This window comes from Streptopelia decaocto, assembly GCF_964273445.1.
Source record: "Streptopelia decaocto genome assembly, chromosome: 10".
In the NCBI taxonomy this organism is placed as follows: Eukaryota; Metazoa; Chordata; class Aves; order Columbiformes; family Columbidae; genus Streptopelia; species Streptopelia decaocto.
This window is the reverse complement of record NC_138665.1, coordinates 13447220-13463839: the sequence shown is the minus strand read 5'-3', so window position 1 is coordinate 13463839 and position 16620 is coordinate 13447220. Positions and strand designations below refer to the sequence as shown.

At 40.1% G+C, this 16620-nt stretch overlaps 1 protein-coding gene across 7 annotated transcripts in view; it reads right to left on the bottom strand.

The window, feature by feature from the left end:
- Nucleotides 1-16620, bottom strand: part of SLC6A14 (solute carrier family 6 member 14) — a 78248-nt gene that overhangs the window by 40791 nt on the left and 20837 nt on the right. For 5 of the 7 annotated variants that reach the window (XM_082062057.1, XM_082062059.1, XM_082062054.1 and 2 more), the window contains 2 exons: nt 4475-7052; nt 1032-1188 (listed from right to left, as the gene is read on the bottom strand). In XM_082062057.1, the coding sequence (XP_081918183.1) occupies nt 1032-1052 (21 nt within the window). In that variant the 5' untranslated portion in view covers nt 1053-1188; nt 4475-7052. Of the gene's footprint in view, nt 1-1031; nt 1189-4474; nt 7053-7817; nt 7946-16620 lie in introns of those variants that run through there. The other 2 variants (XM_082062055.1, XM_082062058.1) reach the window with 2 other exon arrangements.

Here is a 16620-nt window from a genome sequence, read left to right as displayed (position 1 = left end):
GAAGAGATAAAGTATGGAATAACAAAAACCCAGCAGTATACAATTATCAAAACTTAATGACTGGTGAGTGCATAGGTGTCAGAATATAATGATTTTCCTATTGGGAAATATTTCAGGGGCGTGACCAGTAGAAACTAAGGAGTCATTTTTAATTGAGTAAAATAAAGCCTAGGAATGAGTACAATACTAATTTTCACATATGCTGAACTGAGTTCACCAATCTCATTAACAGTTCCATTTTCAAATTCTTTTCCAGTATCAAGTGCCAATATCTGTGGAGCTCAGTAAAGCCAGGAGATGCTGGAAGGTTGTTTGTTGTATTTTTTGTTGGTTGGTTTGTTTTTTTTTTTAGTTCTGTGCCTTCTTGCTATTTACACACAAACAGCTTTTCACAGAGGATAACATAAATGCGTGTTACACAGAATCACAGAATGGTTGGGGTTGGAAGGGACCTCTCGAGATCATCCAGTCCAACCCACCTGCTAAAGCAGGTTCACCAGAGCAGATTGCACAGGAATGTGTCCAGAGAAGGAGACTCAGCAACCTCTCTGGGCAGCCTGTTCCAGTGCTCTGTCACCTTCAAAGTAAAGAAGTTCTTCCTTATATTCAGATGGAACCTCCTGTGTTTCAGTCTGTGCCCATTGCCCCTCATCCTGTCATTGGTCACCACCAAAAAGAGTCTGGTCCCATCCTCAACACCCACCCTTGAGAGATTTATGAGCATAAATAAGCTCCTCTCTCAGCCTTCTCTTCTACAGGCTGAACAGACCCAGCTCTCTCAGTCTTTCCTCATAAGAAAGATGCTCCAGACCCCTCAACATCTTTGTAGCTCTCCACCTGACTCTCTCCAGTAATTCCTCATTGTTCTTAACATCCTCGGCCAGACTTAACTCCAAGTGGAGCTTAGCCTTCCTCACCACATCCCTGCATACTCTAACAGCAACTGTATATTCCTAACCCATGAGATTCTTCCAATAAAACCTTGAAGAAGCCAAGGTTAGCTCTGTTGAAGTCCGTTATTGCAATCCTACTTCTTGCTCTGCTTCATCCATGCAGAATCTTGAACTCTACCATCTCACGGTCGCTGCAGTCGAGGATGCCCCCAACCTTCACATCTCCAAACAGTCTTTCTTGATGGGTTAGGACAAGGTCCAGAAGCACACCTCTCCTTGTTGGCTCCTCCACCATCTGTGTTAACCATGTTACAGGGACACAGGAACAAAAATTACTTGGCTGAACACCTTCAGATTTAAAAAAAAATAAATAAATACATTCAAAATAATACAAATGATAACAGGTGCCATTATTATTCCTCCTACTACCACCCAGTTCTTCTACAGCTCTTGCCATCACTAGAGTTAGAAATCCTTTATATAGAAATTGCTCTTTTTACAAAGAGGAGAGCAGAAGTGGGGTAGCCCAACTTTTTTATGCAACATCTGTTCAGCAGAAAACACATAAACTACAGTGGACATGACGACTGGACCCCATGAATCCCAGAACTCGTAATTTTCTTTATCCTCATCACAGACCTCCTCACCTCTAAAGCCCAGGTGTGCATTTGTAGTCCCCTTAAGCAGGGAAGAAAACTAACCATCCCCCATATACTCCATAAGTGACTGGAAAAAACTTGAACTAGAAACACCATAGGTTATTTTAATACCCACAACACACATTCTGGTTGCCATAAACCTGGCCACTCTCCTGACTTTCCTTTCCAGACCCCGCAGCTCTCTCCCTCTGGATTGGGCTCTTCTGCACAGCCCGTTCTCACAGTTCAGCACCTCTTCTTCTCCAGCAGTATCAGAAACAACCGTACCTGGCTCCAAAAGCCCAGTGAAAGGGCCAGAGCCTTAGCTGGGTGAAAGGGGTGCAAAGGCAACTCCTCCCTAAACATGGCAACACCTGCGTGGAGGTGCATCCTCTTAGCATGCTGCCAGAGCACTTGCCCCAACAGCCAAAGGGATGCTGTTTTCTGATGAAACACTGATTTTGATCAAGCCACTCAGAGCTGCCAACACCAAGGAACCTCAGGGTCTTTCAGGCTGCTTTACTTCCCATGTCTAAACTCAGGGTCAACAGTGTTTAAACATGTTAGGGTCAGGCAGCATCCTAGCATGAGGTTAGTAATCCAGTTTTGGATGACAGTTCTATTTAATTGCCACTCTGGGCTGGTAATTTACTTCGGTGAAAGGCCAAAATTTCTATCAGAATTCAAGGAGTCTCAGTACAAAAAGGTAAGGGACTGAGTAGTCCTGATGTGAGGTCTCAGTGCAGATGTGCATCTGAAATTAATTACTCAGAAGACACTTTACTGTTAGTTACACAGAGTAAGAACTCATTTTTTTCTGGCAACTCAACTCATTTACATCTCATTTAATCATTTTAGTGTCCATTATTTATGTGGGATCAAGGCTCCAGAGAGAACAGAGTTTTATCTCTTCTCCCTCCATGACATACATCACTGCATAATGAACAGAGAAAGCTTTTTCATCTTTTTTACTTCAGCTATAAGAAGAGATTGAAAGATACAGTTCTGCTACAATTAGCAGGAAATATATAGATCTACCATTCCTAAATTTCGGGAAAAGTTTACAAGAATGTTGTCACTTCTCTGTGGAATTGCTAAAAGAATGTTAACACCCAATGTTAACAACCTGCTTCCATCAGGTTACAACTGCTCTGCAGTGTAAAGGATGCCCACTTCTACAAATGTTTTACTCCATAGGATTTTAAAAAAAATTAAAAAATCTCCATTTATCTCAGAGCTGAAGAGGTATAATTTTATTCATAATGTGCTGTTTTACACTTATTTTTTTTATTCTCAAAGAACCTGCATTTTCTGTGTCTGCTTCTAATGTTCAAGTGAAAAAAAAAGTATTATGAAGACACATTTTTCCTTCGAGCTGGGGCAGTTACCAATATCCGATGGCACTCATCCAGATACTTACGTATTGTGGAGCTTTATAAACTTTTCTTCAGTGATGAGTTTATTTGCATAATCTTGGTCTGGCAATCCTGTAATCTCCCACACTCCTCATTACAAACCTCTCCTTGAACTGCAAGCAAGGAAGTTTGCACAGGAGTGCTGGTATGCAAAATAAGAAACTGCGCTGACGTCCTTTCCATGCAATGAAGCAAGACACAAGAACCTGGGTGTATGTACTGACAGGGAACACCAGGACATGTCACAGCAGCAGCAACTACTGAAAAAAGGGGGTTGAGCAACCCCTGGGAAGTGTGATGGACAGCAAATACTGATCTGTAGAGGACTAGCTGTGAGAAATGCTCCAGTTTATAGTGAAAATCTGGTTGTGATAATTGTGGAATGTTCAGTTTGTTGTCACCAAATCCTCATCTTCTCTCTCTCTCTTTTTTTTTTTTTTTTTTTTTTTTTTTTTTTTTTTTAATTTTACAAACAGTTGTAAAGGCTGAAGGAGAGAACTAGATTTTCTGTCCATGATGGGAAAGTCTCCAGGACCATGTAAAGAGACTGTACATATTTTTAGCAGAGTTATGGTAGCCAGTAAGAAGTTAAAAATAGTAACAATCCCAGGAGCTTAAAAAACAACAACTTCACAACCAAGAAATGGGCACAGAGATAGTACTTGTTTGCATATCCCGATACATGCTTTGCAACCATACCTCCCATGCCAGCATAGGTAGGCATATTGATCACGTTATAGCAGCCTGAGTTATGCAGTTCAAACACATTATGTTTCCAGGCTATTGAAAGGAGAGGACCTACCTCACTTAAAGAATCTAATCATGTGATACAATTATATGTTTTAATCAAAGCAGGTCCTGTCCTACTGACAGTCACGTAACACGATGGTTTTCTCAATTGCAAAGTGCAGTGCTAGAAGGCCAGGGAAACTCCCCTCCATTATTCCATCCTGTTGCAAACACATTTGAGCTGATACTCCAAGACTTAGTACAAGACACTTCAGAGCTTTTGCAGTAAGGAGAAATTAGATTCATTTGAAACAATTTTTGAGTGTTAATTTTAACTTTAAAATAGATTATTCATGTCCAAACTGTAACATTCTGTGTTCATTTATTGTCACTTTTCAGAATTTCATAAAGTAATCTCATGTCACTTTGTTCTACAGATGTTTCAAGGTAGTATTTCATTTAAACTATTCTAGTTTAAATTACCAAAAGGTAATTTAATTAGAATTGTTTCCACCCATGCTTGTTCTGGTACCAGCAAGCATCCAATTTTGGGAAGACATGCCAGTCCCACTTATACAAGATTCTGTGGGCAGGAGGCACTCCCACATGGTATAGGCTTGTTGGTTACATGAAAAATTACTTTCTGCTTTGGAGTGAGGGTTTTTTTTGTTGTTGTTTTTCATTTGTTCCAAGGAATATGAGTGTTAATGTTGGAATGTAGTTCCAGAAAGAAGGAACTCTTCAGCATGTAACTTGATCACTTCTGATATGCACACATGGAAATAGAACAAAACATTACCTGAATCTTCCTAGGGTTGCCTTCTTGGCAACCTTCAATGGTTGCCTTCTTCACTGCCACTCTGAAGAAGGGCTCTAGGTATGTGTGAAGCATACTGAAGCACACCGATACTGGACAAGGCACTGGTAGTAGAAGGGGGAACACATGGGCTTGAGTCCTTCTAACAAGGGGTTAATATTGGCTGCCTTTCTCTTTCAGATGTTTCAGCACTTCCCACTTCTTGGCTTTTGTGCATATATACAACATTGCTTTTACAACATAAATTGCAGGTTTGTGTCTAAACTTCTTTAACCTTCCTAGCTAAGTGAAGTTTGAGGAGGGGGAGGAAACTTGTTGGTAGAAAATAAGCCAAACAATGAGAGTTTCATTTACCCACTTGCTCAACTGATTAGAAGACAATCACGTTTTTTCATTTGCATTCAAATGACGTGCACTTGGGGCTTATTCTGGGTGTGCATGAGGGTAACTGGCTGAGACACTAAACAAACAGATGTTCTCACTTATTAACTTCAACAAGATTGCAAGGAGGTTGATGCTGTTGTGAAAGAAACCTTTCTCTGTCAAAGACTAAAAGACTGCTGGTGACACCAATTCTGTCAGAAATGCTGGTATATTTATCTTGACTGTTTCCTAAGGCTTTTCAGGGTTCACTGGTTCACTTGACACTGAATATGCTTTCTCCATGGGCATGCATTGGCTGATAAAATGGGTGTGGATGGTAGAGAGGAAACTGAGCCCTAGAGAAGAGCTCAGGCTGAAACCTAGACAAGAAGAGTTCAATCTGCCACACTGGCATAGTTTTACTGCTATGCTGCTGGCTGTTTATATGAAGATCGAGGTTCAATCCTTCCTTATCTGCCTAAATCAAGGCCATATAACATCACTACTAGTTTTAAAATTTCAAGCACATTATTTAATGACATAGACACCTTCTTGGAAAGATAAAGATTGTAATCACAAGAATACAGTCACCACATGGCACTCTGAACAAGGTCAGGGTTTTTACAGGCACACTAAGGTCACAAATTATAAAACAGCCTGCAAATGGCTAACTTGCTAGCTTTGCTCCAATAAAGTATGGATATTTACCAACTTGGCGCTTGGATCTTCTTCGTTACCAAAAGAAGGTATCAAGCATTCTTATTATAGTGGTTTTTGTGACCACCTCTACAAAGATTTTTTCAGAATGGGTGACCTGTAAGCGTTTATCCTACTCAGCTTCTTTAGTAGGAAGGTTCACTGTGGTGTCAAAAGACACAAAGGAGGAGTTTTGGAAAGGGCAGATCTAGGTCACACAATCCAACATGCCTTGGACAGTAGTGTCATTCTTTTGCCCTCTCGGAACGATCAAACCTCAACTTAACCAGGTAAGGTTTTCCTCCTGCTACTCCAGATGGAGCATTGTTCCACAATCTGACACCTCTGAAGGTCATATGTACCTTTTTTAACAACTTTCTTTTCCTCCTTTGCTGCAATCACCCCTTCCCTTCCTTTCTTTTGCCCTTTGTCTATTGAGACCTATGCTGTCTCCTCTCAGCCTTTGGTATTTCTAGGATAAATAAACTGAATTCCTCTAGTCACATCTCTGTTCCTCTGGTCATTCTGACGGCCTTTCTCTGTACATTTTCCAGCCTGGATTAAGCTGCTTTGAACATGGGTAACCACAGGCAGGGACAAAGAGCGAGAAGGACAAGGATGTAACCTTTGAAGACAATGTAAGTATCATGTTTACAGGAGAGCCCAAACAGAAGAGGCAGATTCTCCAGCCTTTTGAAAAGCTGTTGATCCTAGCAGGGTGATAAAGAAGAAGATTTATCACTTTAATACATTTATTTATTAAAGTGTTTCTTTGGTTAATGTTTGAAGGTAGTTTTCCACTAGAGATAAAACAAACTAAATTGCATTTGCAGAAGATTAGATAATACTAGTCTGTTTTATAATAAGAAAAGTGTCTGGGAGGAAGTCACTGGAGGTGAGGCATGTGACTGTTAAATAGGAAATTCATCAGAACTGATTTTCCAAAGGACTAAATAGCTTCAAAATCAACAACAACAACAGCAACAACAACAAAACAAAAAGTGGGAAAATATTGTAACATAACTTTTAACTTCTATTTTCAAAACATTTTAAAATGTTGTTCTAATTGCCTTTTCTATTTTTTAATTTTTTTTTCAACTTAACCTGAACATATGTATCAGTTCTGCCACAGGACTAAGAAGTACACTGTTTAGAATCACAGAACAACTCAGGCTGGAAGGTACCTCTAGTCTAGACTCCTGCCTACGAGGTAAACAGACTTTTTGCCTTTTAAGTATAAAATGAAGTAAACTTCTGCAGTTGGAATATTGTTATGCCACTTAATAGGATTGGGATCTAGGCTAAAGCAAAGACTCAGTTCTAACGTTATCTGGTACTTCTGCTGAAACAGTTTTTTCCCTTAAAAATTAGCCGAAAGAAACAGCTTATCCTCCTTTCAGGTTGAACAGATGCAGTCAGAGGTGTCCTGTTTTAATATTGTTACCACAAATATTTCTGCTGCAAGTCCTGAGATCTGCTTCAGTGAACATCAGTGAGACTCCTGAAAAAGAAATAAAGAAAAATTTTCAGTGCTTAAAAAAATCAATACCAAAGCAAAAGCCTGCAGGAGGTGAGAGAAAGAAACAATAGTGAAATAGAACAACTAAAAGTTTCTAACACCCTAAAATCATTTAAAGTTGTGGAAAAAAAAACAAAATAAAGCAAGGCTTTGACAGCCATAGAGAAATAATTAATCAGGAAAAGACAGATAGAAGATACTAATGTTTCTGAACCCTAGAGAAGCAGTTTAGATACAGTACAACACCCCACAGGCTCAGCAAAAAGAAAGCAGTAAAGAGGTCATCTCCTCATACTCATGAAGCAAAAATTCTTGCCAAGCTAATGCCAAGAATATAGAAGACACTCTTCTTTTGAGAGAAAAAACAAACTCAGTAAAGAACCCAAGCATTTCCCCCCTTCAACTCTTCTGCTGAGATGGCATTTGAGATGAAACGGGAAACTAAAGACTTGAGAGGAGCCATTAAAACAGGAAATCACAACAACCGTTACCTTCAGAGTCACTGTGGTTTACCTCATGTCTATACAATATGGCAGGTCCATCACATACACAGATGTTGTGATGATGTTGTGAAACCTTATGATAATGAAGTAATAAAGCTCTGCGGTGTCATCTGAACCCTGCAGTTCGGATGCAGTTGCAGTACCTCTGCAACTGTCTCTGAGTCAATTTGCTGTATCTATACTCATTGGATTGAAATAGATTTGAAAATGTCTTTTGTGAGATCACAATATATAATTTTCTCACCTTTATTGAGATCTGCCAGCTTCTAGGGTTTTTGACCATAGTTATTTTGTGTCATGAATGAAGAAGAATTTGCAGATGCAGTGTGTAAGGTGTGTTTGTGTGAGTTGGGCATTTCCTTTTCTCTCTCCAGTTAATTCCTTGTGAATCTGCTCCTGTTGCTTCCACTTTCGACTGACTGATACATAACTCAGACACCATTTAACCAACACACGCTGAACCTAAGCCTAATGCAATCACAACAGAAATTCCAATTTCACAGCAGGATGGTGAGAAAAAGACAAAGTTCAAGCTTAATTATTGAAGAACGATAACAAGCCTGATTTGTTTGTTTGATTAACACTATCTCCATTCCCCACCCCTCTAATGAGATGCCACACTTTGCTTGTATACATGCAAAGTTGAGATGAGCATGAGCCTTGGAGCCTGTGTCAGTCACACTGATCAAAGACACTCAGATGACCTCCAAGCCATTTTTATAAATACCTTCTTCCTTCTCCTTTAGAAGTTCCATGGTAACTATTTTACAGAGAAAGATAACTTGTGTTTCTAGTTGCTGAAGAAACTAAGCTGTGTTAACAGTATTAAACCCATTCAGCTGGTTTTCCTGCTGACAGGACCATTCCTCCTCAACCAAGCTTTCAAACCTCAGCAATGATCTGGGACCTTCTTTCTTGGGCATCTGACTTGAAAAATCTTGCAAGGGAACATGCAAAGTGTGGCCTCTGTCAAGGAGGCACCTGCACGTGGGCAACCCTTCAGTGTTGAGAACAAGGGCTCTTTGCTCTACCAAGTGGCTTTTTCAGAGCTAGTTGGGAATAAGGCTATTTATTCAATAGCAACATTCTGGTATTGGAACAAAGCCCCGTGTACACTGTTTGGTTTTGCCTGCAAACAAAAGTCAGTGTCTGGATAAAATGCCAGTACAGCCTAAAAATCATGTGGAGCAGTCCAGAGCAAAACACCCTTTTCTATATATTTTATTCTTCCTGTTTCCCTTCAGCTCTTTTTATGACAAAACACTTGGGTACAATCAGAGTTAGAGCCTCACTTAGTAAGGAAAGCCTTCTCCTATTAAACCTTATTCCTTATTTTATGTTTTTAAAAAGCCTCAAATAATTTAGTGTTTCTGTGCCTAGTATGCTTTCTATGGATTAGATTTTTTAGACTAGGAAGCAAGTGTCAGACTTGCTCCAATTCTTTGTTAAACTAGACCATCAGCTGTCAGGTGCAATGCCTAACAGACGTAACAGTCTACCTCTTTTTTCTTTGCAGCTACATTTAGATAAAAAGATTTCTGTATGAGCGAAGAGTGCAGTAGGCCAGGAGGGGAATTGGATTCCAAAAGGCTACATGAAATTCCTTTTGTTTCCCAAATGGGACACAGTAGGCACCCATGGAAGTTGCCAGACACTAGTTTATGTTACATTTAATTACACATATTTTCACAGAACCTACTACTGCCTACTACTTGGACCTGATGAAGTTTTGCTAATTGTTTTAAAGATTGCAGGAACCTCCTGCGAAGCTAAACCAGATCTTTTAGGTTGCAAATTGGGAGGCAAATATATTTTCATTGTTTTTCCCAGTAATTGTACTCCTGACTCTGTCAGAAAGCCCCGAACACAGTAAAACTTAAAAGCCTCTCCCCTGCAAGTCCATGCTGAGCTAAATTAATTATAGAATCACAGAATATCTCATATTGGAAGAGATACATAAGGATCACCAAGTCCAACTCCCTGCTTCTCAAAGGGCTACCTAGAACTAAACGATATGAGTAGGAGAAATGTCCAGATGCTTCTTGAACTCTGGCAGGTTTGGTGCCGTGACCACTTCCCTGGGGAGCATGACCTACTCAGTACAGCCTCCTGTGCTCCTGTCTGTGGTCCAGCTCTGGCTGTCACCTCCACACACCCTGCAGTGCTCAAGAGTTAAAATACTCTAGAAGGCTGAGGAGCAGGGATACCAAGTTAGAAATGACAACTGTTTTGTGCTGTGAGCTCTATTTGTTCATGCTCACCAACAGATGTACCAAGACAGCACCCCCAGAGGAAGGCATTAAATGCTTGCAGCGCACCTCCTGCCATGTCCCCACTTTGCTTTTCTCTGTTGATTGATTCCCAAAACCGCAGACGATGCTGTGAAGCTGTAGCAGGTGGAAATGTAGGAGGTTTTTAATACCTGTCAAGGAGCTGTGTGAAGAGGCAACTCCCAGATACCATAAACTGTTTTTGTTTTCTGGCCAGTTTGTTTCAAAGGTGTCAGGTTTATATTTTAAACTTTCCTTAACTTGGCCTGGCATTGAGGAAGATACTTTATTTACATAGAAGTTACTGGCATTTAGACACAAAGATAACCCAAGATAACATTCTCTTCTCTGTTTTACCCAAAAGTTTACTCAAACTTTTATCAAATGGTCTCCTCCCATAGATTTGCAAGGGGGAAGTTGGTTTAGCACATGGTTCCTACCTGCCGCGGTCACAGAGTAAAGCCCAACCAGAGAAAAGTTCAATGCAGTGGGTAACATTGTCACACCACTAAGGTCTGGGGTTCAGGCCAGCAGAGCCTTGCGAAACACAAACACACAGCATGGGGCTGGCCCAGGCTGAGAAGCAAAAAGCTGTAAACAAGATTGAGTCGGACACTACAATGAGAGGAAACACTCAAGCTCAGGAAGATGGAATGTACTGGATTTCTAACTGCAAGTTTTTGTTGTACATCTCCCTTCCAGTAAAAGCACAAGTGGGACTTGGGAGGGTTGGTTCTGTCCCACCCTCGGCACAAGAGGCAGCTCCTGGCCCTTCAGTTCTCCGTTTAAGCCTCTGCTGTAGCTCTGGGAGACAGAGGCTGCGAAGAGGGCTGTACTGTACTGGTTTGTACAATTTTGTACTGTTGGTTATCTTGAACAGGTAAATAATTTCCAAGTCTCTTTTCCTAAGGCGAAATATTGGACTTTAAAGCAAACAAAACAAAATGAAAAAAAACACACAAAACCAAACAAACAAAACCAATAGAAAACACTGAGAAATTTTAGCTTTCAATTCAAAGTCATAATTTTAAGTTAAAACTCCTCATTCAAACAAACAGACAAAAGAAATCAAAAGCAGTGGCAATGTTAGTTCAATGGGCAGTGAAAAGTGTTTTCAGGTCTCCTGTGTGGAAAATAGAGAAATTAAATTCTCAACTGAATTTTGAGATGGCATTCTCCATCAGAAGACATCTTTGGCTATCTTGGATGCTGTCTGAGAAAGCCCATATTAACTATTCTTGGTTTTGGTCAATTCTGATTTTAAATAATTTCATGTTTCATTCTAATGATGATGAGGTTAAAAAAAACTACAACGCCAAGCTTGCCTTTATTAGACTTGAACTCTGCTTTTACCTGGTAATATCATCTGACAAGCTGTTATGAACATCTGTTTCCAGTTTTTAGCATGTCTTAAGTTATAGCTTCATCTGTCATTTTATCCTGTTCAAAGGCATAACCTCACCACGTTTAGGCTACATTTGTAGTAACAAAGGTGAAAGTGAATACGTCTCTCTTAGCTGTGTGTATTTAGCACTTCAGTACAAACTTGCCTCTAGTTCTCTGCAGCTGAGTTTTATCCACTGTTTGCTGCACTTTTCTTCAAAAATGGGCAAAAAGGTCATGCCTAAATTTGGGTCAAATAGAGATTAGGCTGTTGAGAATTAGATTCAACTTTGTATAATTGGAAGCTCATAACAGGACTCCAAGTCTGAAAGCAAGACTCAGTATCAGTCAGTTTTCAGTTTGGATTCTGCTCAGGAGAATCTAGGCAGGCAATCCCACAATGTAAATAAAATTCTGACATTATGAACATCTTTAACAACTTGATTATCTTTCTATAGCTCTCTCTTTCAAACTCCAAACTGCAATATGTTCTTGTAATAACTCCCAACTGCTTGAACTAAAATGCCTCCAGAGTCAACAGGAATATGCTGAAAGATCTGTGAGAAATAAATACTTCTTATTTTGTCAAACAGGATCTGACTGGTGTTTTATGAAGATTCAAGATACAGAAGTTGCAAACTCACTGACTTTCCATTAGCCTAAAAAACCCTGTGTGTTTATGGAAACCACACAAACACACAGAGTAGGATATTCTGTTGACTTAAGTAAGGTGGGACTTCACCTACTGCTTAGGTATGTCTTTCTTGCAACTTCTTTTCAGATAAGGGGAAGCTCCCACATTAATTAACACAAGGAATTATGTCCTACAGCTGCAAAGGAACCTCCCCTTTGCTCCTTCCAGCAGCATCCTCCTCCCACTCAGCACTGCCTTAAAGACCTGCAATGTGCTTCCACGCATGCCAGCAGCAGCATTCAAACATTTTTCAGCTTCCTTTTGACCTCTCCTTCTTTTACTGCCCTTGCTATGGCTTGATCTGGCCCTAGGATTTACCACAATTACAATCTCTTTCTTTTTGTAAGTAACTGGCCTACAGTATTAGCTTAACCACTGCTGCTGGACAAAGGCTGCATGTTGAAAAATAAAATGTCCACAATTATACTGAACACAAAAGATCTTGCAAGACACATGCCTTAGAATACAGATACCACTGAAACTACCATTTCTCATTTGCAGTCTGCCTGGACTTGGACACCTTGGCAGAGAGTGCACAGGGGTCAGACAGGGCAGCAGCTGCTGCCTGAGAGTGCCGAGAAGTTGGCAGCTGGTGGAGGGAATGTAATATCTGGCACAAAACACTCAGTTATCTTGGTCATGGAGCAGTCATTGCTTTCCCTGCAGATCCCTTTATTTGCATAGATAAAAGCTTTCTGTGCATGTGTTTCTGTCGTGCCTACAACTCTGACCTAAAAAAAAACCCCACAACTGTGTCATGATGATGACCAGAATATGTGAGCATATAGCTAAATGCTGTTCACAACAGACAGAACACATGGTCACAGAAAGGATCTCTAGAAACAGAGGGGCCACAAGGTCATAACTAACTAATGAGCAAGAACCTTTGGAGTATGAATTATCATCTTCCAAAGTATCCAAATCAAAACAATGTTAGGTACCAGACACACACACTGAGATGAGAGATCCAAGCCACACTTCCCTTGCTGGAACAGCACAAGGCTCATTTATGGCACTTTCCTGTGCAGCAAACATGTAATACCTGGGCAAAAGTGCACACATGCTCCTCTCCTGCAGTAGTTCACTCCCTGTGATATCCTTCCCTCAGAAAGCCTCACCATCCTGTTCTTCACATACGCTACTCCCTGGCCATGTATTTGCCATTAATTCATGAAGGTTATTGTAACACTTATATTTAGATAACTTCAGCTATAAAGAAGTATGGACAGGATTTCACTATTTTATTGCTATTTGATTTATATGGTAATGGTGGTCAAAGACACTCAGCTCATGTACCAGATATACTGAGGGACTGTTCTGGTCCCCAAGAGCTTGCTGGGCATGCTGATCAAAGGCAGACAGATGCTGAGAAACAGAACCACATGTGAAAATTTATTTAAGGCAGGGAAGACATTCAGTCACGGTGGTGGTTCAGTTGGAAGAAGGGGAATAAAATCCAGGGGAAGGAGATACTTAGTGTTGTAAGCACTTTAAAAAAGGAAAGTACTGTACGACTGCTGAAGTGCCTTAATCCCAGCTCCTGCTGGGTTCTCAAACTAGCCAATAAAAGATACTTTCCACTCAAAAAAACCCAAACCAATCAACCAAACAAAGAACCCCACCTGAACTTCTCAGAAGGAAGCTTCTTCTCACAAGAACTGCAGCCCAGTTATCATCTAAGGATATAAGGACTTCAAAAGGACATAGAAGTTTTGGGATGCTTATTGCCTATTTTTTTAGAAAATGCTGATGGATATACAATGCACATCAGTTCCTGCATTCTCTGACACCTCTGTGTTGATACAAAAATGCCTTTTGTTTCATCAACTGCAGTAAGGAAGAAAAGTATCTTTTTGTTTGTGCTATTAAAGAAACATGGACAGCAGGAGCAGATTCACCACAGAAATACAAAGAGGCCATAGGACCATCTGGCAACATTCAGTGTCAGCTCTTGTGGGAGCGGTACCTATTCTTGCACTTGTCTTTCATCATCACCATTGTGGCATTCAGGTCACAGTTGGTATGTGTCTTGATCTTGTCTTACTAAATGTAGCAACATCAGTTTCAGGAGTCCAATTGTTTGCTCCTTCAGTTCCATTTGTGCTTCTGCCATTGACTTCTGTTTGTACTGTATGTACAGATAGGAGGGAAACCTTCACATGAACTTGAACAACGATGTCAACGCAATACGATCAAAGATAGTCTGTTTGAAGTGCCATAAAAATCGTATGAAATCACAGACACATACACTATTAAGAGTAGAAGGTAAAAACAAAAATAAATGTCTTGTATAAGCTGCTGCAGCATTCTTAATCAGGAAGATTTCATTGCCGTCAAGCTCAGCTAGTCATTAAGTTCCTTGTTAAAGATAATCCTCCCAAATTTTATTCCATAGGAATATCAAGATACAGGCTTTCTGACTGGGACTATCTCTGACAGCAACACCATCAGAAATAAACCTCTGAGGACCTTGACCATACCATGAGGTATATGGAGGTCAGCCTCATTAGCCAGGTACAACTCACTATGGAATAGGAATCTAGGAGCATGTCCAACCTAATGGGTAAAGGCTCCAACTGCTCCTGGTAACTTTGATTATAATATATTGTTCTAATGCAAAGGTAGGGATTCATATTATTTGTAAATCTTATTTGTAGGACAGATAAAAATTCTTAAGATTTAATGTCGCGGTTGAGACGGACAAACGACATGGACCATATTCTTTCAAGATGAAAGTAATAGGTGTAATTTATTGCTACAAGTGCATTTTTATACAATTCTACCAGTTCACGTGTCCCTCCACCATTGGCCACAAATTACAACACTAATATCTCATTGGTTAATTTTGCTATCATCCTTGTTATTCTTCTATCCCCTTCTGTCTCACGGGTATATCTCTCCTTTCTCACGGGTACAAGTCCGTACCTCCGGATACTCCTTTACTCCCTTTCTTCTCAAGGGTAAATCTTAATATCTTCAAGGCTGATTTCTACTCCCATATTTTCTGTCAAGGACTCCGCAGACCCACTGCATTTTCCCACAATTTAATAAAACTTTTAAAGGATATTTCACTTTTGCTGAAGGTACATGGAGCTAAATTAGGAAATGGGACTGGACATTCATGTTACACAATGAACAATTTGTTCAAGCAATGATGGACAATCTGTGAGAATTCATACATTGTGCAACACACAAATGAAAAACCCTTTTTTCCTGTGATGCAATGTCCAAGTTCTGCCTGGGACTTACATGCATATATATCTTTTGGTTGCTGATTGCAGGGAATCTGCCCATAGTTCAGGTCTCAGACTGAAGTCTGCTTTGCCACTGAGTACTTGCTCTTCATGTAAAGACAGTGTAATGATTTGTGAGTATGTTGTGAAGACATTTTCACTCATTATTAATACAGCAGTATTTCTGTACTTTGAACATCTTCTGAAAGGTTATCTGTGTAGTTTTCTGAGTTTAATAATGTGCAAAGAAATAAAACCATCAGTATTCCAAAGTTTACTGAGTATAGAATTAAGGATTGCTTATGTACAGTGCTCCCTTTTCATCTTTGAAGCACTCCAATAAATGTCCAGATTCATTAGGATGGCTGTCAGGACTATAGAGAAAGTTTAGCTTTGGATTTAAAAGCTGCTCTTGGGAGTGCACATAGAGGAAAGACTATATGCTTCCTTATTATCTGAAGAACTCAAACGTTATAGGAAAGCCAGTTTATTTGAACAAGTACTGGGAAACAAGGTCAAGTTCAGAAGTGGAGACACTGGATAAATTCAAAGTCACAGCTCTGAACTGCAGCCCAGAGCTTGGGGCTGAGTTTCAACCTGTCTTAGGTAAAATATCATAGAATATGTTGATTAGATTAGAAATCTGGTAAGAAATCATATTTGATCAAGAGTATTGTATGAAGCCATGCACACAGTTGGGGGCAGAAAGCAGCTTAAAAAAAAAAAACCCTGATAATCACTACTGACTGTTTAAAGTGCTGCATTGACTGAAGCAATTGTTGCTGAATTAGTAAAGAGAATTTGGCTTGGCTTCTGGCAAGGAAGTACTTCCAAAGGTCACAGATGATCACGGAACGAATGCCAAAGTCAGGGAGAGACCAAGGTGAGGGTTTCCAGGAAAGAAATGAAGAAAGGACTAGAAATAACTGTCAGGTCAGAAACTCTCATTCTCTTGAGAACTGGAATTCCCCAGTGTAGCAGTAACCTGATCTGATTCAGTGGAAATGACTTAAAGGCCAGGGAACAGCAAACAAAAGTACACACCAGAAAGCTGCAAACAGAGCTGTCAGTGCAGGATCAGGATTTAGTCACCTCCAGGAAAAGATAGTCTAAGCTTTCCCACTGGGAATACCAAAACAATCAATCTTGCCCTACTGGAGCATGACTGGATCCAAGGCAATTGCAGAGGACAAGTGCTGTAGAGAAACCAATCATCTGCCCATCCCACAAGGGTCACTGACAGTAACGCTTTGACCATGGTAGTTTCAGGGATGAATTCAGGAACTACTCTAAAAGGAGTCGGCAATTGCTAAATTAAATCCTCCAAAGTAGATGTTCTACATGCTTCATAATTTTATGCTTGTATTTACCACATTGGTATGAAAAACTGTAGCACTTCTTATTAAAAGATGCCCCTAATACAAAGTTCTTATAAAAATTATTTGCCTTGGAGACTTAGGAGTGATG